The sequence below is a fragment of the Apteryx rowi genome, unplaced genomic scaffold (assembly GCF_003343035.1).
Source record: "Apteryx rowi isolate R43461 unplaced genomic scaffold, aptRow1 scaffold_290, whole genome shotgun sequence".
NCBI lineage: Eukaryota > Metazoa > Chordata > Aves > Apterygiformes > Apterygidae > Apteryx > Apteryx rowi.
In genome coordinates, this window is record NW_020449308.1 from 772,871 (window position 1) to 798,100 (window position 25,230).

The 25,230-nt window shown below is 34.3% G+C and overlaps 1 protein-coding gene across 3 annotated transcripts in view; it reads left to right on the top strand.

The window, feature by feature from the left end:
- Positions 1-25,230, top strand: part of NLGN4X (neuroligin 4 X-linked) — a 129,214-nt gene that overhangs the window by 36,726 nt on the left and 67,258 nt on the right. Inside the window, exons 2-3 of one of the 3 annotated variants that reach the window (XM_026069301.1) lie at positions 10,477-10,536; positions 14,022-14,174. The exons of 1 other annotated variant lie outside the window; for it this stretch is intronic. In XM_026069301.1, coding sequence (XP_025925086.1) covers positions 10,477-10,536; positions 14,022-14,174 — 213 coding nt within the window. The remainder of the gene's footprint in view (positions 1-10,476; positions 10,537-14,021; positions 14,175-25,230) is intronic. One more of the 3 variants, XM_026069302.1, reaches the window with a different exon arrangement.

The following is a 25,230-nucleotide window of genomic DNA, read 5'->3' on the forward strand; positions in this document are numbered from 1 at the left end:
TCTGCCTTTATAAGTAATGCTGTGCCAAAATGATTAAACCCTTTCTGCAAAGTCGAGTTACTCATAGACTTAGGAAATTTGATCAATAATAAATTTGACTTGTGCCTTCAAATTTAGAAGTCCTATACATTCCTGGAAACGTAACTGTAGTATAATCGTCGTAACTGTTTTATGCCCCTCTACAGCTAATCATACTCTGCCCATATCTTACACCTGCTCACTTGCCAATACAGTATGTTATATGTGCTGCTGGACAAACTTTGCAGCGGGATTTATATAGTTCACTTCTGGTTATTTTTATAGTAAGTGGGACAAGTATGTGGGTAGACCTGGTCAGGTGTGCAGTTTCTGCCTCTGTTCCATTACAGCAGAGTTCTTTGCTAGCACGGCCACGGAGAAGGTGTGCAGTGGACAGAAATCAGTGTCGGCTGAATCCTACAGGGACTGTCATGTTCTTGGCGCTTGAATGTAGGCAAAAACTTACTCGTATCTGTCCTCAGACAAGACTGAAGCTAGCTTGATCACAGTGCTGAAGCTTGCGCATATCGGTACTGAAATCAACAGGACTGCTCATACGCTTAAAACTATGCATGTTCCTAGGAGCTTTGCCCGGTTAGAGCCAGCATGTGTAACACAAACAGAAGGAGTGTTGTTTTCAATATTTGAATATATCTGACTGATTGTTAGATTTTGGATTTTGTAATGCAAGAAAGAAGCATCCAGTTATCTTTTCTGAATTTCAAAATGGCTTCACTGGCRAGGGAGGTGAGACGGGTGAAAGCAAATGCTCTGCTTCTACATAGCAGCATTGTGCACGCAGACATTTTAGCATTTTTACATTCATACCTCATCAAGTGCACCAATTTAGCACAGACGTGTAAGCTGTTTGAGATCAGTGCCACGCTTGCATATAGACAGTATTCTTCCTGATGCTCGTAGAGAGAGAGAAAAAAAAGTGCTTCTCTTTGAATTAATTTATATAACTATATAGTAGATTTTTGCTTTTTAATGAGTGTTTCATTATTCAATCAGTAAGAACTGCAGGCTCAGTCCAACCCTAAATCAAACAGAGCAGATTCAGTTACACTGGAAGTGCAAGAAACACTCCCCTTATCTGTTGGAGGTCACTGAAAGGATAGGCGGCACAATGGCTTCTTTCTTTTCTGCCATTATAGGCTGTTATGTCAAAGCAGCGTACTGCATTTAGAAGACTTTAAGCTCTAGATCCTCTCAGGCGGTGTAACTTGTGTAACAAAAATCCTTACAAAAAGGACTGCTGAACATACACAGCTACGTCATTTCTATATTCATAATAGCCTTTAATTTTCTAAATGAAAAATAATTAATAAAAGCAATAATTATTAAAACCTCATTAAAAATGATTGTCTTTGATAATTTTTATTCAAAGCCATTTATTCTAACAAAAATGATTGCACATTAAAATAAATCAAATATTTTTGTTTTGATTTTTTAAGTATTTCTTATGTACCATGATGAATTATTCATTAAAAAAACTGATGCAAGAGAACTAGGTAGTGAAATGGATGAAAGATCAAACTGGTTTTATCACCTTCTCCAGGATGAATAAATACAATCTAAATAAACACAAACAGTTTCAGAATAGGGGAAAGCTTTCAGGTGTGCCTATTTTAGCAGCTATGATAAGTGTCCAGTCTAAATGCCTAACTTTTACCTACATCACAGATGTATTTCTAACAATCTCCCTTAAATTAATGACTCATTTTCCTCCATGGAAATATGTAGAAAGCATTGAAAACTGGGAGAAGGAGGGGGAAATCCCATTTGTCTAAATATATTTAAGTTGAGGTTTTATCTTTTGAATCTTTCTTGGAATAAGAGTCAGTAGCAACCCACTGCTGATGTGAATACAGAATAGGATAATCAGAGTGTGAAAGGAAAAAAACTTTGTATAACAGCATAGCTCCTAACTGATAACTGTTGTTGCTATTTTTTGTAAGCTCTTTGTGGTCCTAACCAATGATCAGGATCACATTTTCTTTTTCCATCTGAAMAAATAGTATGAAGACTTTCGCTACCCTGGAATCTACATAAATCTAATATTTGATCAATGTCACATAGGCTCTGTCTTTACATATCTGATATGTATCATGTTCACAGTGCAACATGAGTTATCTGTATATTGATAAGCATAGAACACCCCTTTTTCTCTCTTGGGGTTTCTTTTCTTCATTGAGATGAATCTACTTCAACATATTGCTGTGGAATAAACTTTTAAGAAGAATAACTCCCATATCCATCATAGTTGATATTGAAATAATAATTATTAATAATTATTACTAAATTTCACAGAATTCTCACCTTACAAAAGTGCTTCCATCCTTCTGTGGAACTGTATTGGACAATGCAATAGCTCTACGTACCAATTAATATATTCCACTGCCCTGTATTAACTTGATGGAAGATATAACCTCCTTTGAAGCATGTGAAACTCTTGAGTTTTGATCTGATTTAATGTACTTACTGTCATCTAGGKAAAAAGCTTGTGAAAAAAACCCAACATAATTTAGGGCATGGAGGAGTCATTATTTCTGTCCTTATCCGGGAGGAACATAAATATAAAGAGTACTGCCATTTGTAAAGTATTGCAAGTGTTATCCCATTTTCAGTCTCTGTACATGGAACAATTAATGCACTAAGAGATGCAAACAATCTTTCTGAAAAAAAGCCATTTGTCATCATGTAATTGAAGGCTATGTAATGCAGAGCAAAGAACTGAGGTTATTTTAGAATTTCATAATTTTTGATGCAACTGCTTTGCAACTTTCTTTTCCTATAAAATTTTCTATGTAGATTTTTTATTGATAAGGTTGTTATTTGAAAGAAACCTATGAAATATCATTTTCTTTTTGTTTTAATTCTCACTAATGCATGGAACACAGAACTGTAGGGATTTTGCAGCATTTTCTGGCAGCCCATCCAATTTTGAATATGACACAAAATTGTCCTTTAATTTTCTTTTCTTGAAAAGACACATTTCCTGGCTATACAGCAGCAGCTACACATTTGCTCTGGTCTGGAATGCTAGTGACTTTTTTACTGTTGCACTGGGGCCATTAAGAAAGTGTTGTGGAGAAATACAAATTCATTTATGTTGCTCGTTCTTTAGTTAAATGTTGCTACTGTACAGTGCCAGCCATTGCAACACAAAGGATGTTTTTTTGTTGTTATTGGTATCAGAATGATGATGACTGTAATCTGTTGTCTTCTGCTATTCAACTATAATATAAGAATTAAAACAAAACCAAACAAACCTAATTCCAGTAAATTTAAGTAAAACTCTAGGCCTAACAAGCTTTAATTGGCCTCCACATTAAAGACTATGGGACAGCAGGAATCTAAGTTTACTTGTTATTTAGGAGAGAGATGGAAGGCATCTAATTCACGGCTAAGATTGCTTTGAAATCATTGAAAGCAGATGTTTTTAGGAGTTAYGTATACTACATAAAAGATTAAAATTTAGAGGGTGAAAGTTTGAACAAACACTTGAACAACCACTCAGAATTTCAAAATAATTACAAAAAATAAGTGAATACACTACTGCAATAYGGTCACCTCTTTGATGCAAATTCTTCTCATAGAATGTAATATTTTTTCTAAATATTTTCTATAGTGATAGTCAAAATAAATTTTTGATAATATGCATGTGTTCATAAAATAATACYTGAATGCAAGCTTCCCTGCCCAAGGGGAAAAGAATGCATTCTGGTTAATCAGTGAGGTTGTAGGATCTTCTATTTTTTGCCCCTCCTCTGATCCTCCTTGTGCCTTAAACCTAATGTAAACCTAATGCGGGTGTACATGGGGGAGGTGCTAAAGTCACTGTTTATTAGTTCGGTTTTCCTGTAATAACATGAGTCGACTCTGACCCACCATCTCTTACTCCAGTTTAGTTGTCCCTGAGGATAAGGGATCCTTGAACCAAGACATTTGTGGTACATTTTGAGATGATCCTTGAAACATATGGACTCCTGCAAGGGGAGACATAAGGTCTGTGTGCAGAAGGCCTTGCTACCCATGCATGTCCTGTGATCTTTGAAATTTTCAGATTGTCTCTAATTGTAGCAAAACAATCTGTTACAAATTCATGATTTTCTATCCCTTGACAGGTAATTCTTGCAGGGAAATCAGAATCTATACTGTAAGACTAATAATCAGTAAACTGACAAACTATAAATTGGGTAAAATTTGCCATGGAAATGATGGAGGATTAATAAGTATCCTCAGTCCTACATTTGTACAATCTCATACAGAACACATACAAATCTGCTAGATAAATATACCTTCTCTCAGAAAATATAAGTAAGCTGCATTTAGCATACTGTTTCATACATTTACATAAACTAAAGTACAGGTCCTCCTACTTTAAAGTTATATTGTATTTAAAAATGGGAGGCTAATTACATGTATACATGAATCACTTACAATGTTTCCCGGATGTTCACTGGTAGGTATATCAAGAAAAGAAATGATTGACATCAAACTATAAAATCCCTATATTTTCCTATCAAGTTTACTTTTGTTACCAAATTATAAGTTCATGGGCATATAAAATAATTACACTCCTTCAATTATTATTTAATTAACCAGATAAATTGTCTAAAGAAAAAGTTGTCCAGAACAGTTATAAGAAATCATTGTTAAATTAATTTATTTTGTTATCCCAGAAAATGAGAGTTCTAGAATATGTATGTCTGCCTTCTGACCTCAGAAAATAACCAGAAAATACCTGGTTTCTGCGTATGTGGACAGTACAAATACCTCAGATCTAGACACGTAAAATTGAAAGACTGTAATTTTATTTTAATGCCATCATGGGAAGGGAAGGACAAAGAATAAACCCTGTGTTCTTTCTGAAAGACTATTAACTATATAGTGTTTTCATGTTTATATATTTGTGTGCAAATACTCCCACATACAAATGCACACACACATTGCCAGTTTTCAGTAAATAGTTGAGAATTATTGGATGTTTAAATCTACAGAATATACATATATGTCTCCTTCTTGATTAAAATCAACAATCTTTTAAAAATACAGGTGCATAAATAGATATCTTCCCTTTCTTTGAGCTCTCTCCTGGTGTAGGTGACCCACAGCCAGACTCTAAGACACTTTGACAAGCTGTAATTCTCGATAATCTTTTTCTTGCGCTTTTATCTGAAATGCCTACATGCCTCTTTTGATCTTTCTTCAGCTGCCAAATGAGAATTTCTTGGTAGAGCTATAAAGCCAACTTAAGAGCCTTGGCCATAGTCCTGGAGCCAGGGATAGTGTTATGACAGTCAAACCCACCAGCTGACAGACCCCGCTTTTGGGAAGTGTAATAACTTAAAGCTTGTGCACTAAGTAAGAATCAAGGTAAAGCCAACCCACAAGTCTCACAAGGGAGCTATGGGAAAAATGCAGAAAGGAAAGGAAACTTCTGCTTCCCTATTGCTATTCCCTTGAGATGGTAATGAACTGTTGACTTGAGCTGATTGTAAAATTATAATAGTTCTCATGGGATGGGAAACCAAGAGCATTAGAGAGCTACTGGAATAGCTGTATAAATAAGACATAGAGAGAATGACTATTAAATCCTTTATTAATCTGGTATGAGCTAGAAGTTTCCAGAAGGTTGAGCATGCTGTGTGTGAAGCTGGGAGGTCATACAACTAATAATGTGCTGTGTGATTTCTGAAAACTGAGTGCTTTCCCAAACTTTCATGATGTCAAAAGGTATACAGTATGACAGATAGAGCAATTGCATATAAAATGCAAAGAAATGGCATCAGCTTAAGCAATAGTTGTAAATTATTTGCTGCTGTTAAAGGGTGCAGAATGGATACCTAAAATGCAAGCACTGGTAAACTGAAGGCAGAGGACCTACTTGCATTACATATATATGATATATTTGACCAGATAGGAGAAARATTTAGCACAAATTATGAATACACCTGCAAAGACCTGCAGCCACAGAAAATGTGTTTCTCAATGAGATTTTTATTCATAATCAAAGGAAATGTGAGGGAGTGGATGCATATTTGACTGACTGACAGTGGGGTGACTTCTTCATTTGTGATAGATTTCTACGTGGAATCCAGACAAAATGAATGTGGGAGTACAAGATGAACCTACAAATAAGTGAAATTAAGTAAATTTTTAAGTGAATCAGCACGTAGGTCAGCATTTCAAAATGAGAATCTTTTTAAAGAGAGATGCTTGCTGAATTAAAGCTTACAACTACATTGCACATAGAGCTTCTTAGGAAGAAAGAAATAGCCCAAATGAAACTTTGCACTACTATGGCTAGGCTGGCTGGCCCTAGTTTAGGAATGGCTTATGTGCTGCCTTCCTATGTTCTGTACCTGTAATATAGAAGTACATTCTAAAAGATAGCAAACATTTTCTGACAAGCAAAATTCCTTTATAAAAGAGGTTTGACAGTTCAGTGAGTAATTATGCCATGCCTTTTAGCATCACTCAGCAATCAATGGAATTGTAGGGCAAATGTCAGGAGGTCACCCAGCATTTGGTACATGGGTTCTGAAGTCACATCTTTCTCTAGTCATCGCTAACATTAGAGACTCTTAGAACTTTCCAAAACATGAACTTTCATAGAAATGTAATCCTCAATAGATCTACAATATATACAGCATACTTAATATATGTGATTAATAGTTCCTGGTTTTCAATAGTTTTCAAAGCTGAAAAATGATTTCCCATCCTATTAAGAATTTGAAATATTTTTCTTTGGTACTCTTCATCTGCATCAACTTGAAACACTAATCTTTCAAACTGAAAACTCTGATATCCAGTCAAACCCTAGGTTGGTCAATAGAATATGAGATATTCCTGGAACTCTGTTTATAATGCTCTAGATCGCAGTTGCTGCCTGCCCTGTTCTCCACTCTACTGCCAGTGCCAGGACGGCTGTTAAGATTTACAATCTCTCTATTTCATGTTGGCTGAATGGTTGAATATTTGTTAGCTTGCAGAAGGGTTGATCCTGTAACACAGTGATAATATTCACTTGGCTTGTGGGAATCCAAGGCTAAAGTTACTGCTCCTATAACTTTTATTCACGGAGAAGAAAAATGCCTCAATYCCCAAATCCCCCCAGAGAAACCCTAAAGAAGAGGGAAGCACTGGTCTGTGGAACAAGCTGTTTGTGCAGGTAGGGAGCTCCCCTGAGCCATGCAAGACTGGTTCAAGCTCCCATTCTGTCTCCTTAGATTAAGGACTTGAAGTGCAACCTTAAGCTATTCTTAGATGGATAGTGTGTCTTTTCTTTTTCCTAAGACAGGGGATAACATCTTCTTACAGAAGTTTCAGGATTAATGAATCAATATTTTTAACAAAAAAACCCAAGCAACTCAGTTGGAAAATTCTAAATCTTTCATGTCTGAAATAATAATTTTGGTTCTGGTAGCTTATATTTGGTAGCTTATATAAAGGTTGATATAATTTTTTTCTAAACTATGGTTTTAGGTATATGTGTCTGGTGCTACTTAAATAATTCCAGCAGTAACAATTCTTTTCTCCTCAAGCTGTTCCATACTAATATTATTATCCACATGGTTAGTACCTTTTCTATTTAGTGGTATTAAAAAAAAAAAAACATAAAATCAAGGTGGTAGCAACACAGACACCCAGTTTGAGAATTCATTGATGTAATCTGTTTTATCAGATCTCAAAAAGAATAAAAAAACCAAACCCAACAACCTGGACAAGAATTTAGTCATAAAAGTATATTTCAGTTAGAAAAAAACAAAAACAAAAACAAGGGAGGCTCACAACAAATGAAAGAATGTTACACAAGAGGTAAGAGAAACAGCATTCCTACACAACACACTGTAATACGTTTTATTGTAGTATTAAGCTGTTCTCAAAATAGGTGACTCCATGATAACTTCTTCAAGTTGTGAAGAATGAAAAAAGAAAAATTTTCAAATATTTCTAATACCTCATGTCACATGCATGTGTTATGTGATGTTTCTGTTGGATCACATCTAGTAGCATGGTGTAGAGACACTTCCTAAATTCTCATTACACTTGAGTTGTTCTTTCTGATGTACCTTGAACCAGGGTCATTCTAGGAAGCACTACGTTAAAGAGAAAAATCCATGCAGTAGCTCACTGATGTGTACTGATGATTCTTCTTTCTGTTTTGAATAGTATCTGAACTGAAACATTATGGGGCATATTTCCTTCTCACACTCAAAGTCCTTCAAAATGGATTACAGTCTAAATAATTGCACCTATGTTATTTGCCTACTAGCACTATGATTATGGGATCATGTAGGTTTTGTCAATTTTTAATCCATACAAATGACACAAGGCTACTTTTTTTTCATGCATCGTAGTTGATTTGTATTTGACATGTGAGGATCATATGTTGTTTTATCAAGTAATTAGAAGGATATCTCACTGGAGGAACTGACGTCAACATTTCTTGTGTTATATGTTTGCAACCTTGTGGGTTTATTATCTATGAATAGTTCTTTTTTTTTGCAGGGTTTGAAAATAATGGCATTTTACAAGTGGAGTAACTGTTATATCTGACTACAAAATTAATATTATTTGGGTGGCACTTGAGAGAAGATTCTACCTTATTTGGACTAAAATCTATGTGTAAAAATTAAAAAAAAGTGCAAATTTGGATGATGACAGAAATTTAGAGCCTGTATCTGACATTTGTTAACAAAATTGATAGATTAGCGAACAGCCATATTTCACTGTCAGTGAAATTTCACCTAGTTAATTATGTATTGAATACATATAACTGAACTGACTCATATACTACATACACAGTTACGTGTGCAACTGAATCAAAGATACAGGCTTTGGGTGGAGATGGAATCTCATCCACACATTTGACTGACTAATCAGCCTCACTGTTAAAGCATTCAGTTAATGAGAAAGTAAATGTTCTTCACTGGAATGTGAATTGGCTATTTCCAATTTTCAGCTAGCATGTATGATATATTGGTAGTGGTACCAGAAAATTTCTGTACAAAATCCACATTCCATCTGTATCAAAAAGGCTCTATAAAGCAAGCTAGTGCACAGAACATAATCCTAAAACTATGTGTATTAACAAGTCTTTAGTACTTTAACAACAATTAAGCACATTCTGTCTTATTTACAGTTATTGGTTGGGGTTTTTTTGGAACCTTGAATTTTGAGGGAATAGTGACATTTTAAACAGAAGGATAGAAGAAAATAATAAAATAAGCATTTTAGCTAAATGCAAATATAAAGCTTTCCCTTCCTCCCAAAGTAAGAAGCTTGAATTTCTTGTAAACCCACAGGAGACTAAATTTCTTGTTCAAATTTCAGCTATAAATTAACTTAGAAATTGAGTTTCCAATTCATATTTCACTATTTAATAAATATTTTTTTACATTGCAGAGGGCTACTTGCCACAGGAGTAAACACAATAAAATGTAACATCTGATGTGAGGATAGTTCACTGTCATTTTTTTAGTCAAAAGACCAATTTATTACCAAAGGAGAAGTGTGGGGAAAAACTATCATGTTTTGGTTCCCTCTGCTCCTGTAAGCACAGGCTATGGTGTGTGTGTGTATGTGTATGTGTGTATGTATGCGTGTGTACACCTAAAAAGTATTTTGAGAAAGCACACTGAATGCAAGGTAGAATTAATTCTTTATTAATTTTTTTTTTTAAAATAAGCGCAAGTTCATTATCTTGGTAAGTAACTGTTTTCAATTAATTTCTAGATTTTTTTTAAGAGCATGAAATGTGGTATAACATGAACCAGAGCTACTTTTGGACCAATTTCATATTTGGGATTGACTCAACCCTATTTTCTCCTTCATTTTGAATTTGCTGTTTGAAATGTCTTTTTGCTCACACAGGAAGCAAGGTTGAAAGCAGGGCTATCTGGTTTGTCTTGGTCCCTTCAAGTTGTATAAGATTCAATGATAATTTTATTTGCATTGGTTCCATTTGAAATTCAGGTTGTGGCTAGTAGTTAATATATCCTAATTGGGATGAATAAAATGTGAAATCATTGACAATAGTGACTGAAGGCATTATTTCTTCAAGGTTACAGAATGGAATATATCAATTGCATTTCTTATGTAGAAACCATAATCTGGTGAATTTTTAAATATACTTTTTTGGTTTATATTATTCTTTTTTAATAGCACATTAATTTTGTTTTTGCAGCAATCACTTTTAACTGAAATAACTGCATTGTCACAGAATATGATACATTTTTTCAAGTATTTTCAATTTGTTCTTCTTGACATTTTATGTTTATGTGCAGTTTGCATCTTTTTTGTTTTTCAATTTCAAATGTAACAGATTTTGGCATTTTTGTTACATTTTTCTTTTTTTTTTGGGCTAGTGTTTTTTTTTATTTTTGAGAACCTGCTGTTTTTGAATTCTCTTTTTTCCCTTTATTCTCCTCCTCACTATGACCCCAGGAGCCAACACAAAGAAAAGCGCAGATGATATAACCAGTAATGATCGTGGTGAAGATGAAGGTATTTTTTGTTTTTTCAAAGCTCAACCCTGATGCATGAACATAAACTTTTTTATTATTATTATTACTATTACTGTTATTATTGTTATTATTGCTGTTATTTCAACGTGATTTTTAGTCCCTTATTTGCAAGGGCACACTTGAGTGTGCTTCTTTATTTTCTTCTTGTCTAGAAACTACTTTCATTGTTTTTCTTTTTTAAATCCAAATTAGCATATAGATGACTGCAGTTCCTCTGTGACATAAGTGTAAAGGTTATCCCTAAATATGTCTGAAGTGATTAGTGTAAATATTATTTACAACCACATGCTTTTCCCCCCTATTCTTGCTTAGGACAGAGAAAAGGAGTTTGAAACATGCATGTGGTCTTTTCCCTCTTATACATTTTGTAAATTCACTTGTTTGAAACTCATGAAATAGCTCACATATATCCTTCCTTTCACTTCCACTCTTTCCCCTGTGCACATACCCTATGTTGGATGCAGTTGCATTGTGCTTCGTTTGTGGTATTTTTATGTATTTTTTTTCTCACAGGACATGGTTTATTTCGAGGACACAAAAGTAAAGAAAGCTGTTGATGTTGCTTTATTGTTTTTTTCCTATAATCAGCTATCCTCTGAGATACATTCGTTCTGGCTTTGACCAGGTTCCCACTGAAATCAATGACAATCTTTTTCATTGACTTCTTTCAGAGTTGGATTGGATGCCCTGAAAGGAAATGATAAAGTTCACAGTGAAGTACCCAGAAAAAGTTTTACAATGAAATACTTTTTTCTTGCCTTGACACAGCAAGCTATTTAGGGTGCACTGAAATGGAAAGAAGTCATGAAATCTTCCTCTGTTCTCACCCTTCCTTTTCATTAAAGTTACACTGACAGTTTATTTTACTTTATATCCTTATCAAATTCAGAAAAATATTTTCAAATTAATTGAGTAGCTAACAGCTTTGGGCCATTTATTGTTCCATTTTTGGAGTAATGTATCCTTTATTCCTCTCATGCTTGACCAATCCCAAGTGCTATTCCATGTCTTTGTCCTGTTTTCTTCTATCTGACATCAGTTAAAATAACTTTGAAACATTTGTCCTCCCTGTTCCCCTTAGAATCGTGTATACTGCAGCGAAGTCACCTTTTAATCTCCTCTTTTCTTGAGAGTTCAGCTCTACTGGAGCTACTCTAACTATATAAAATACAGTAATAAAAATCACTGGTCTTTTATTCACACTTGTTGCCCTCTACTGTACCACCTTCATTGCTGAAGTACACTATTTCTTATAACACAGAAAACACTGTGCAAAGTACTCCAAAGTGAACCTGCTATTACCTGAATAACACATTCTTTTTTCTGTGAAACACTTTTTTTTCTCCAAATTGTGGTATCATCATTTGCTATACCAACTCCTGTAATTATTTTTTAAGCAAAAGATAAGTAACAAGCAAAACCAAAATTGCTTTAAAAACTTAACATAGATACACTATTATGAATAGATTATTATTCAGGCTTCTTCCAAAATTATAACATGTTAGGATTTGATGATTAACAAGGGCATCCATTTGAGATCTAATCACATAAAGAATGGAGCTTGTTCCTTTTATATTGAAGCTAATCATGCTCCCATTGAACACAAAAAGGAAACCTCCCATAGACTTCAGCACTGAAAGATTTAACCCTCAGGTAGAACTATGTAATAAGAAAAGATTAAATACAACAGATCATGCCGTGAGTCTTTTGGTACAGAAGGAAAAGATAATTCTGTAACACAAATAATTGTAGCTTACCTCTTTTGAGGGCTTAACTGAGCCTTCACAGAAGGCATCAAACACCTTTTCATGTACTTTGCTGAGAATACGGAGAATGTAACAATATGTCCAGTACAATGTGTCTCATTTCTTTATATGATCTGTGTCTAATGACAGAAGAGAAGCCTCAAACTCTTGAGAACTAGACAGGTGTAGATTTGGAGCTTGACTGTATTTTCCTTGAATCCCATTGACTATTCTTGGTAGGGTACAGCATACATATGAGGAAAGTGAAAAGTGGGCCATAGGATATGGCCATGAATAATTTACTTTTAAATAATCTTTAAGTAGTTCCATGTACAAAAAATATTACATGTTTTTTATAAGTATATGTAAAAATTTCCTTTAGAAGAGATTTTGTCTCATTGTTGGTCAGGTTTTTGGAAGGTCAGAGTATTTCCCAACAAATCTGAGAGGAGGGAAGAATCTTGGAAGGCTTTCAGACCCAAGTCTCCTACTCCTAGCCATTTAGCTCAGCTTTTTCTTCCCCCACCTCCTTTTTTCCACTGGTCAATATCTACCTAATCTACTCAGAAGAGAACTCAGTTTTTGTTTTGAATCCTGATCAAACAGTCAGACACTCTGCTTTGCCTAATATGTTGTATTATGTGATTCAAAGAAGTTCTTCCCATGCAGATGTACTGAATTATTTGTAAGAATTGTGTAGTTAATGAAGAGAGAAATTTTAAGGTAGGCTGCCTAAATTGCATTTTAAAGGTGGCTTAGCCTCTGGTTTTTTTCATAGAAAATGTGAGTTCCTAGTTTAGGTAGTCTGAACCATCCCTGGAGTCAGGAGCTTAATTTTTTGATAATTAGAAAAAGATATATGAACGCAGTACTAAATATACCTCTATACCCCAAATCATTAATTTTTGTATCTTTATAACTCTGAAGTATGAAACTCTTACTGTCAATTTCATTTAATTTTCTTTTGGAAACTAACACCCAGCTGTTTATCTGTTTGAAAGTAGTGAAGAGCTTTTCTGCATGTACAAAAGACCAACCATGCAATTCAGGTTCCTAAATTCAGGGCTACTTTTTAACACCTAACTACTTTGAAAAGAAAAAGTACAACAAAAAAGACTTGAATAAATACAAAAGTCTGGACCCTGAATTCAGTTAAATTCTCTGTGTTAACTCCTAGGCTGCTTTAAAAGAGGGATGATTGGCTATGTTTATTTTTAACAGAACAATTTAGTTTTGGGATATTATCTGTTACTGAATATTGGAAATACAATTTCAACAAATATGTCTCATTTGGTGAGGAGTAGGAAAGTACAGATCATTATTGTAATTTTATTGTTAAATGTACAGATATTTGTAAATGGGTATATATATAAATAGGAATATTCTAAAAATGATTATTCCATGATCTGATTTTATTCTTGAGACTTTCTGTTTACTTTCAAATTAAATTCCCTGTAATATTGAAGGCATCTCTAGTTTTCTGAGAACATTTTGTATGAAACAGTGTTTGAAATAACAGACAGAAATATTCAACCTATAAACCTATTAAGCTTGTAGATGATCCTGAACTTTGCAGTCTAGCTGATTAAAAGTGGTGGTGATGAAATGGATAATATGGGAAATAATTAAGAATTTTTGTTAGCATGTTTGTATATAGCTAATGCCATTTTTCATTATTTTTTATTACTTTACTATGTTTTCCTTACTTGAATTTTTTCAGACATTCATGATCAGAACAGCAAGAAACCAGTTATGGTCTACATCCATGGTGGATCTTACATGGAGGGTACTGGCAACATGATTGATGGGAGCATTCTGGCAAGTTATGGAAATGTCATTGTTGTCACCCTCAATTACAGGCTGGGGGTTTTAGGTAAGTGGCTCTTTTGTTCATCATCAAATGTATATTGCAGTATTTAGATGGCATTTCCATTAAATGACTGCTTGGAGAGAAATATTTAATTGCTTAATATATCCACTGATCGATCACAGCTCCTTTTAAGAGCACTTGGACCAGTTTTGTTTTTAAAGAAGAACATTCTTGCTGGTGGATAGCTTGTCTGTATTACTAGTACTGATTCTGAATTCTGTTCAATATTTCATGGAAACTGAGCTAGACTACATCTCCCCTTCCTTTTGACAGATGCCTTCACCTTAAACAAAAATGACTGCATTTTCATAACTACATTAGTTTATGTTAAATTTGTCATCATAACATAGTTGTTCTTGGCTTGGTGATTTAACCAGTGTTGAGTACTAATATCTCTTTTACATTAAAATCTCCTCCATTACATGCAAATAAAGAAGAAAACTAATCAAGAAAGAGTACTTACCAGTTTCAAAACCATTCATAATGGTAGGAGAGGGGAAATGTTATTTATTTGTATTATTTTGATGGGGAAATTGCTTTTTAGGGCAGAAGATGTAGAGGTAGTACAGACAAAACAGACTATATACACTAATAGAATTTATGTTATAGGTAAAATGGAGTCAAGGGGTTTCAAGGAATGATGTACATTATCTTTCTGAATATCAGGAACTCCATAAACATGAATTATAATGTTGAGTGACATTATTATGCAAACTGATAAGAGCAGCATCTCTTGACATTGCAAATAATCCCCTGTCAACATTAGATTAAATAACAAAATACTAGGCTAGAATGCATTTTGCTTGAATGCTCATATTTTCAGCATTTTAGATATACAAGGTAAGATTTAGTAATTTCTCAGTGTTTTTGATATAGGATGACATTTACAAAGATTTTAAATCTTGTTTTGTTGATAGCAAAGGTGGTCTGTGTTCTTGGTATGTACTACTTTGGAACAGATGAAGCTTCTTTTGCTTGGTTTATTTATTACTGTGTTTAAAGTGTTTAAACAATTTTCTATCACATCAAAGTACTGAGATTTTTTTTTTCTTGGTTTTGATTTTGACTCATGTTTAAATGTGAAACAGTGTTTTGTCTAAGTTAGCGGCAGATTTAAACTTAAAGCCAGAAATGGAAAAAGGTCCTTTAGTATATTTGCACATGCAGTTCTGAACACAGATACACAAAAAGAAAGAAAACAAAAGTATATATGAAAAATTCAAGACACTTTTATGGGCACATACATAATCTTTCACAAAATGGCTTGTTTCTGTGTTAAATAAACTGTATGCGCAGGAACTTGGTGATAGTTACCTATCTGTGAAAAAGATTATTGAAAGGATTTCAGTAAGTTTGTGTTAGTTTCTTAAAATCATTGAAGGATACAGATGATTATAAGTAGTTTAAGATGTTTCATTGTCCAGCTGCTATATATCAATCTAAAGGAAAAAGCTTGTAATATTTGTATTTATGAACTCATGTTTTATGTACTTATATTGAAAATAAACAAAAAATGGGAGAAAGAGAGACAATACTTTTTTATATTATTTTTTTAGGAAAAAAAGGSACAATACAGAGGTACTCATATGAGAAACTGCAAAGTAATAGTTGTGAGTTTTTTAAACGAATTGGGAAAAATAGAATGTTATATTTGGCATAAAATAAATATGCCTCTCAACAGTAGCAATTATAAAATTTGAGACACCACAGAATTTATTCTTTGCTATAGAAGGACTACATTTGAATTAGAAGCCAAAAGATATTCAGAATATCTGTATASTATGCACTTAAAACAAATCAGAGGAATTGTGGCTTTATGAACATGTTTCTGTTTTTTTCTTCCTCATCTTGTGGAATATGAAAATATGATACTTGAGAATGCATTAGATTCCATAGACTTTGGAAAATGTTAGAGGAATTCCAAATATTTTTCACTTAATCTGTAAGGAAAATAATGAAAGAGAGGACACATTTCTTCAGGTAAACAAGCATATGGAAAACAAACATATTTGTTCATAAAACAGTTAACAAACTAGTATAGTTAGTGCCACATACTTAAAAAGCTATCTAAGATTTTTTTCCTCTGACAAATATTCAGAAAAACACAATGATAAACAGGATTTGTTTGTAAGGGATGTACTCATACCAAGGTTTTACAGAAATTGCTTATGCAAAGCCTGAAATTTTGAAGATTGACAAGATCTGTATCCAGTAGTTCTAGTTAATTATCTTTTTTTTTTTTGAAAGATGTATTTGTATCTGTAAATATGGTGTTTATACATAGGAGGACACATACAGACCTGACTTAAATGACAGGGCTGTGTAATTCTATTACTATTATCACATCCTGTGATAGGGGACTATGCACTTCATCAGTCAGAGATAATAATAAGTTACTCAAACTCCTTAAGTATATTTTTCCTTCCTCTGGAAAATTCTCACCTGAATGCACCTGAATCCTATATGTTATTATTCTTATCATAAACATTAGTCCTATAATTGTGGTACATTAAATTCTCTTCCTGTCCATGTATATTGTGTCTTTAACAGCAATAGAAAGAAAATCTGTGAGGACAGCATAGAAAATCATTATATGACATTAGCCAGAAAAATCTCAGTTTGAAATCCAGAGATCAAATTGATAACAGTGATTACATGATGTTTAAGAAAGTCTGGATTTTTGCAGTGCATCTTCATAGATGAAGGAAAATGAAAACTGTTAGGGACCACTTATTGTACTTGACTGTCTTTCACTGAGACAGTGTTTGGCCTCAAGAAAAACCTATACCGCCATGGCATTTTTATCAAAGTGATAGAAAATAAGCTGTCTGGGCTTTTTCTTTATTTTTTTTTTCTTTCTTTTTTTTTTTACTGCATTCTATTGTCATTAATTTTTCATTGTATTTAATGGAAACTGTGCTCATCCTATAACTTACTAAAATCTTATGATTTGCAAAAACCGGCTCACAACACACACCTCTACACCCCTAGAATTTTAAAACTAGATTTTAGCAGGCACCCTGAAGACAAGGTTTCTGTATCTGGCTGCAGTCTGGTTGACTATCGGCTATAAGTGAGATACACTTTTAGTCTCAAGTTACTAAAAAGCAGGCATCTCGGTCAGGAAAAAAAATAGTTTTACTTGCAATAGCAATAACATAGTGACCTTTAGGGCTATAAATCATTTTAACTGGATGTTAGAGACAAATGTCTTTATCTCTTTCTTTTCTTCTTGCATCTGGCTAAAATAAAGCCTTTGGATCGTGCTCTGAGTAGTATTTATTTTCATATCCAAAAGACAGGAGATCCACATTCCCCCCCCCCCCCTTGAAGGACTGACTGCAGAGCTACCTTGGGAATAACTATCTCACTTCTGCCTGTGTGTTCAAGTAACGTGATGGCAAAACAACGGACAGTGACGCCGGACAGCTTAGCCTGGTTTAGCAGCTCAGCTAAGACTTTCCAACCTTTTTATTATCCCTCTCTATCCTTTGAATAGCAGTACTGTGGGGACCTGGGGTACCTAGAGCCCTGAGAGTGTATACAGCCATAATATAATTGTTCACAAGGCCATATTTTCCCTTTGAGGTTAGGTTTCCATTTATCAAAATCTATCCCCTGGATAGGATCCCTTGGGATAATAAAAGAGAACAGAGGCTTAGTTTCTCCTTTTGCTTAGAGTGCTCCTGCGCCATGTTGAAGTCTCCATGCAGCCCCTGAGGGTCTGGCGGGACCGTGCCTTGCCCAGCTCAGCACCTCCTGGTTCCTCRCCCAGGGACAAGGGCAGGTGTCTCTGGGGCAGGAGGAAGTCGCCGACGGGTCCCCAGTGCAGGGCAGTGCTTTCATATCTCAATGAATTTGATGCCCTAACATGCAGAAGTCCTATACCCCAGTGTCCTCTCCCCTCCCACCCCCAACCCGGCTTCGAGCACTGTATAGGATGGTGTTTTCTATAATGCCTTTTAGTTATTCAACATTTAAGGGGAATTTTCAAAATTCCCAAACTCCTTGGGGCATTACTTAACTGAAATAATAGAAATTCAGCAGGGCRGGAGGATTAGGGAAAAGAGATACCTTCAAGGAATGTTCTAGTAGTATTGAAAATGGGATAGTTTGAACAGTGATTCACTCGGTCTAGATACTCCTCAATTCTTTTTTATTCCCTTTATGCTCAGTCTTCATGGCTCTGCTTTAAGAAGAAAAAATATCTTTTCAACCTAGGGATAAACACTCTCTGTTAGTGCCTTTTTTCAGGATTATGATGCCAGGAAAAATACGGAATGGGGATTTATGGTTATTATTATTTTACTGTTACATGACCTGAAGTGTCTTGTGATGATTCTTGAATATGCTGAGTACCAGGTTAGCCTGTGTGACAGTGGAAATAAAATCTGGTGAATAGGAGAGCTAGAGATATTTTCCATTTTTTAAAAGAGCCCCCCAAACAAACCATAGCCATATTTTTATGCAGTTTAATTCAGAGATGRTTTTATAAACTTTGAAAAAAAATCTTCAGTAATCCTCACAAAGATTTGCATATTCAAACATCAACTTGATGTTTTCGTGTGAGCTATTAAGGGCAAAACCTGAGATGAATTCTAGGAATATGAAACAGGCATTTTGGAAGCCAGAGTTCAATGAAATATCTAATGCAGCAAATGAGACGTGCTCAGAGTTCAAAATATAAGTAAGATTGACTTAATATTTTCAAAATGACTTACAATTTATTATTTTCTTCCTCTAAAAACTCCAAATCATGCAGATAAGAATAGTCTATCTTTTATCTATCTTTTTTTGGCAGTAAGTACTCTGTCTTAAAAATATGGATTTCTTTTCAGTAGAATTAGATCCACATGCAATTATAGTTCTCTGTAAATGATCATAATAAGCAATATTGATTAAATCAGGGTTTATTTTACAAGGAGGCTCCGTACTTCAGCAAGATATTGAGATCCTTAGCTTTCATTACTTCATTGAGTGTCTGGTATGCGATTTAAAACATCAAGCACTGAAGTAGCATATGTTGTAAAGGAACTGCTTAGAACTTGACTGACCAAAAGCATGTTATAGGATTATAAAATGTGATGTAGAATTTTAGGTAATTTATGGATTCTTTAAGAAGTCATTATGTATTAAATAAGCAGAATGTGGTGGAATTTAATTTACTAAGATTGAGAGATTAGTGGGTTTTCAGAGATAAATCTTGAATAAAGTACTAATTTTCTTGTAGCAATTTGAAAGCCTATTTTTCCAGGTAACACACGAGTGAAGTAAATAGTTATTGACCATTAACATGTGTAACCTGCAAGCTGACATTCTTGCGCACACCCTATATATAATACTAATTTGTAAAATTATGCTCTGGAAGCTGTATGGCAGTAATCAAAGGAATGAATTAGTATTTGACCTTGCTTTCCAACAGAGCAGATTCCTTCATGCTGGCAGAGCCTGTCTGTACAATATCCTACAACATGTCGCAATTTTATCTTCGCGAGTGTAATTGTTGTACAGAAGGATTCTTTTGTGGGTTTTTTTGAACTGAGATATCAATTGAATTGAATGCAATTATTCATTCCCTTTGTGCTTCCATGTTGCCCTCCTCTAGCTCCAGTGCATGCGACTCCAGTAGTATGGGGAACTTTAAGGTGATACGCTGGTAGAAAGGACCAGGGTAGATTAGTACCCATGGAAATGGTCCAGGAACTGGAGTRCATTAAGTAAATCACAGTTCCTTGCTTACACAGGAAAGGAGGTTTATTTAAGCTCAATTTAGCTTACAGTGACTGTTGGTGTTGATGATGCCAGTGTAAGCTTCACTACATTGCCTCACCTGCATCTCTGAGCTTCATGCAAGGAGATTCTATGGTTATTTTGTTCCCTGGCCTGTCCTGTTAGTTTCCCAATAACTGTGCCAGATAATGTCAGTTGTGCTGACTTTCTACTTTAATGGAGCTCCTAAATTCTCAGCAATGATAGATAAATAGTATTTCCATGAATGTTAACACCTTTTTGTATGCCTCAGAATTATGCTATTTTTTATTTAACTTTTTGAACAGCATTTTGTTCTGTTATTTTAAATCTTCTGATGCTGGAAGCCACAAGTACATGAGTTACAGTATCATCAGAAGCTAAATGTACATTCGTATGGTTTTTAACATTAGATATGTTCCTTACATAGAGTGAGTACAGATTAGAAGTGTCATTATTTCTCTAAAAGATCATAATAGCTTGTTTAGCTCTCACATGGCTTCCTTTATAGAGTCTGAAATCATCTGAAGTCTTAAAACTTCTGACAGATTTAGTTAACTTGTACATAATTCTTCAGGGGCAAGTATTTCTGTAGGGGCAAGTATGGACATTCTTAGTATGCAATTGTCAAAATTGGATTTTAGCAAGAACCTTTTGACTGAAGGTTCCTCTTACCTCAGTGCAACAAAAAGGATTTCCTCCAAGCCTGATGGATTGAACCAGCTGATTGAGCTAGTAAAGCATGCTTTCAAAAATTTTTTATTATAGACTATATTGTCAAATAAAGCAAAAAGCTACAAGACAGCATAGAAGAGGTTACAAAGATACACATTTAGGAAATTCACTGAATTTTGGCAGTCAGTGAATAGCCTGATGATTGGTCATCACTCTCACCATACTTTGTTTTGTAAGAATATTTTATGTCAACTAAGATTTATAATGTTACTCTTTTAATCAGTTTGTCCCTAGCTTTGTGCCAAAAAATTAGAGGTTGGTTATTTGAAACTATGCTCCTATGCTGGTATTTAGGCAGTTTGAGAAGATTGTCCTGATTTGGTGATTCATCTCTGGAAGTGATGAATAACAGGTGTTCTGTCTTTTTTTTTTAAGACTACTTTTTGTGTTGATGCCCAAATATGGATAGAGGACCTGAATTTTAGATGGATAGCAGTAAGGATTGCTAGATCTTTATAAATAATATGTGGAATAAGTGAAATCAAAATGATGATACTTTAAAAAAAAAAATCTGATATCAGGCAATAGCTACTTCCAAAGGAAATATCAAACACACAAAATTATGCATATATTGACATATAAATTTGTAACATGCAGGTTTAAAAATAAATGATAAAGTCATTCAGAGTATTTAAAACTAAAAAACTAATTTATTTAAACATTCTATGAGGTAGCCTGCACAAATTGAACTACAATGAAACTATTAAACATGTTTGTATAGGAAATACAAGTTTTTCAAATCCCTAAATCTCATTTAAAACTAAAAAATATTTAAGCACATTTTTCTGTGGTACATTTTTATGCAATTGAAAGCTTGTTTAGCAAGATTTCTGAACCTGATGAAGTGTATGTATATCAGTGTATTTGTGAACTGTTGCCACATTGACTTATGGTCAAAACTGTGTTTTCATGGKTTTTTTTTAGTATTAAATTGTTTTTACATAATCCATGCAAAGCTTGTGGAGATTTCATAGTTAATCATTTTATAGAAAAGACAAGTTGTTATAAAATCCAAGGAAATTTTTGCTGAATCTCATGTAAAAATGTTGAATCTGGATTCCTCTGTTTTTCCTGTGATGTTTTGAATTCATAACATCATTACTGAAGCTCTAAAATGTTTATATTAATCAGTGACCTATTGGCACTAAATGTAACATGCTATAAGGAAGCTCTTTGTTAGCCAGCTTACATTTCCTATTGCTGCATATATATAGAAGCACCATAGTCATCATCTGATGACTTCCAGCATCATCAAGGTAAGTGCTATTCTACCTAGATTAATATCTTAAAATAGCTTTCTGATTTGAAACATGACTATGAAAATGTGACAGTTTTTCATAATACATGTTAATATTTAGTTTTTAGTTTTATATATATATCTATTTAACTGTAATAACATTGAAGAGTAAGAACGTCTTGCAAGGTTGAGTTTATTTTTCAAACTTCAAGCCCTTAGCTGATCTATTTTTTTCTGTGAATAGCTAATTCCTTTCTTATAAACCTGTGTTTTTACATTTATCAGTGAAGCAGTAGTTTGCCTGTATTACTAATATTCCTCAAGAACATTTGAAGAAAAACAGACGGGGATCATTTATTTGAGAATTTGCAGACAGGCAGTTGTGACAATTTGTACTTTAAAAGTAGCAAACCTTGACCATATTAGTACCATTTTTTAAGACTTGAATTATATTTAAGAATAGTTTCAATTCATTATTATTGAGTGGAGCTTTTGCTTGGAAGTTTGCAAGAATAGATCAAAGTTAGGGTCAGTTCCATCCTCACATATATCCATAAAATAGGCTGAGTGTATAAAAATCTCAGAGTATAGTCTGTTCAGTTTTTATATTGAACTCACTGTGGATTTTGTGTTACTATTACAAAATTCAGAAACTGACTCAATGTCAGCGCTAAGCTGGTATAAATCTGAAAGTATTGCCCTACTGCCACTGGGCTAATCAGTGATGAAAAAAGTGTAACTGATTGGAATAACCTGAGATTAAACAAATGCCAGTATAAAATGACCATTGGTAGAAAGAAAGTGATTTGAAAGTTCAAGTGAAGTTCAAACTTCCTTTGACAACTAATAGAGTGTATATAACACTGAAACGGAGGCGGGGGGGGTGAGGGGGGAAGGTTGCTATAAAACCTTCCGTTTCATCTTTGTTATTGGCAAATCTATTTAAACCTAGAGTAATAGTTGTCCTCCTCACAACTACAGAATTTCAGTATAAGTTCAAAGGGGAGAAAACTAGAATGACAGATTACTCAAGCTTGCAATGATGTGCTAGCCTGCTCTACAGTGTCTCTCAAAAATCTCATCTTGTAGAAACAAAAGCTGTCAGTTTTTCTTTCATGCTTATCTAAGCCTGTGATGGCCAGCAGGCTTTTATGAAGGAAATTCTGTTTCAGGCACTTTGAACTTACTAACCACTGTGTTGTTATTTTTCCTCCCTATGCAATTAATACTTCGTTTTGGTGAAGTTAGTCTGATTAAAGTTTGCAGTTTTTGGAACTTTAAAAGAGGTTGGAAGCCATAACAAAGGCGAAACCAGAGTGCGTGCCATAAGGCATGTAACGCTGACCTTGCATTTGAAAGCGACGAGTTGCAACCCATTTTCCAGCTACAGTTTCTAAAGGCTAACTGGCAGCTGTCAGTTTCTTATTAAGGCTTTTAGTAAAATCAGATGCTGCTTAGGATTACTCAGTATTTTCATTTGCCTGTGTCTTGTGAATGGTAATAAAAATTCTTCCATAGCATAAATTGTATCCATTCTTTAACACTTAAGGAATTGTCTTCAACAGAAATGCAAAAATGGTAGAAAATGACTAGATGAAACGGTGGGAAATCTGAAACTCTGCTGAATCGGTGCAAGAAATCTTGAGTAGAAAGACGGGGCTTCTTAATTTTTTTTTCTTCTTATGAGGACATATTTATTTATTTATTTATTTATTTTCTGGAGAACCAAGCCAATCAGAGCGTTGGATCTACATTATAATGTTGTTCATATCTGTGAACTGGATGTTGTGGTGGGATAAATCATTAGGATTTTACTGGATGTTGCCTATTATGTTTACTTCTCATTTTTATTTTCTTTTCAAATTTGTTTTTAATATACATAAGATTGTCTTGTCAGCTTGGAAATATGAATTGAAATCTAAAAATTTACACTTGACTTCACAACTGTCAAAGAATGTAAAAGGTTTGAAATGCTTTTATATGATAGAATAAGCTCAGGTAATATGGAAAAGTCCACCAATATTTTAAGACGATGTCTGAATTTGGAAGTAAAATATTTTCACAATATTTTTGAGATTTTCAGGCTTTAAAAACACTAATTTAGAGCATCAGGCTGAAATAAAAGACATGAGAAATCCTGATGACAATATATACCTTGCTTGCATTGTAGTTTATTATAGAAAAAGAAATATGGCTGAAATTCTAGGTCCATTGAAGTCTATAAGAAATCAGCTCAAAGGGGTTAAGATTTCAAAGTATTTAATCCCTTTATCTCATAAAAAGCCACCAGCATTATTGTCTTTGTTTCTTAGACAAAGGTATGTATAGTTTCTTCAAAAGTGTAGATGTACATTGGCTTAATAATACCATAAAGATTATGGCTGGCCAGAAGATATACATGTGAAATCTCTCATCTTGTATGAAATCTTCCCTTGTCACAGTGGTTTGCAACATTTTATGCAGAAAGTAGAAGGAATAATGTAAAGTATTATTCACTCTAGCCTTTCCYTGGAAACTATCCTGATGGCAAAAGTGTGTGTGAGGCATCTGGTAATAGTACGAGTATGAGTACGCTGTTTCAAGGAGGCAGGGGAGTTTTGTGCAAGAGTTCGCAGAGTTAAAGTTTCAAGCTTGCAACAACCCCTGACATGCAATCTCAGAAGGACAGCACCAAACAAATGTATTTTTTTCTTGAATTATTTCAGACCTCCTTGTAGGTGTTCCTTGAAATCACAGACTGTCTGTCACTGATTGAAATATTTCTTAGTGTTTTGCAATACCCTATCAAGCTTTAGCTCTGTAGTACTAGCTGCTATATGAATAGACACTATACAGAGTTAAAAATATGTCCTTGTGTGTTTTGGGGGCTTCCCTTTCAGAACTGACAATAAAGTTTTCGATTTAATGACTCCTAAAGCCTATCTAGGGTATCTGAGAATATTGAATGAATAAAGCTTTTCCTGGTGATGGATGTTAAGCGGGTTCTTTGGTAGATACCTGCTGGTAAAGGTTAGCAGCTGAGACAGGTCATCAATTTTCATCCTTTCATTTCTGCCTTCTAATTGAAAATGATGACTTCCATTTAGGGAATCGAAATAATGTGCTCCTTTGGCATTCATTAGTGCCAAGTCTCCTGCGGTAGCAGCGGTTCTTTTAGAGCCTAGATCGATTATGAGAATGTATAGCAATGTGAGATGTAATAAAATTGCTGTAGGAAAAGGTGAGCAGGCTTAGAACAGGCAAAAAATTGGTTTCAGATTTTTACATTTTTATTTATTTGTTTCCCATTTCCCAAGATATCTATGGATTGCATTATTTATATTGCCTGAAACTAAATAC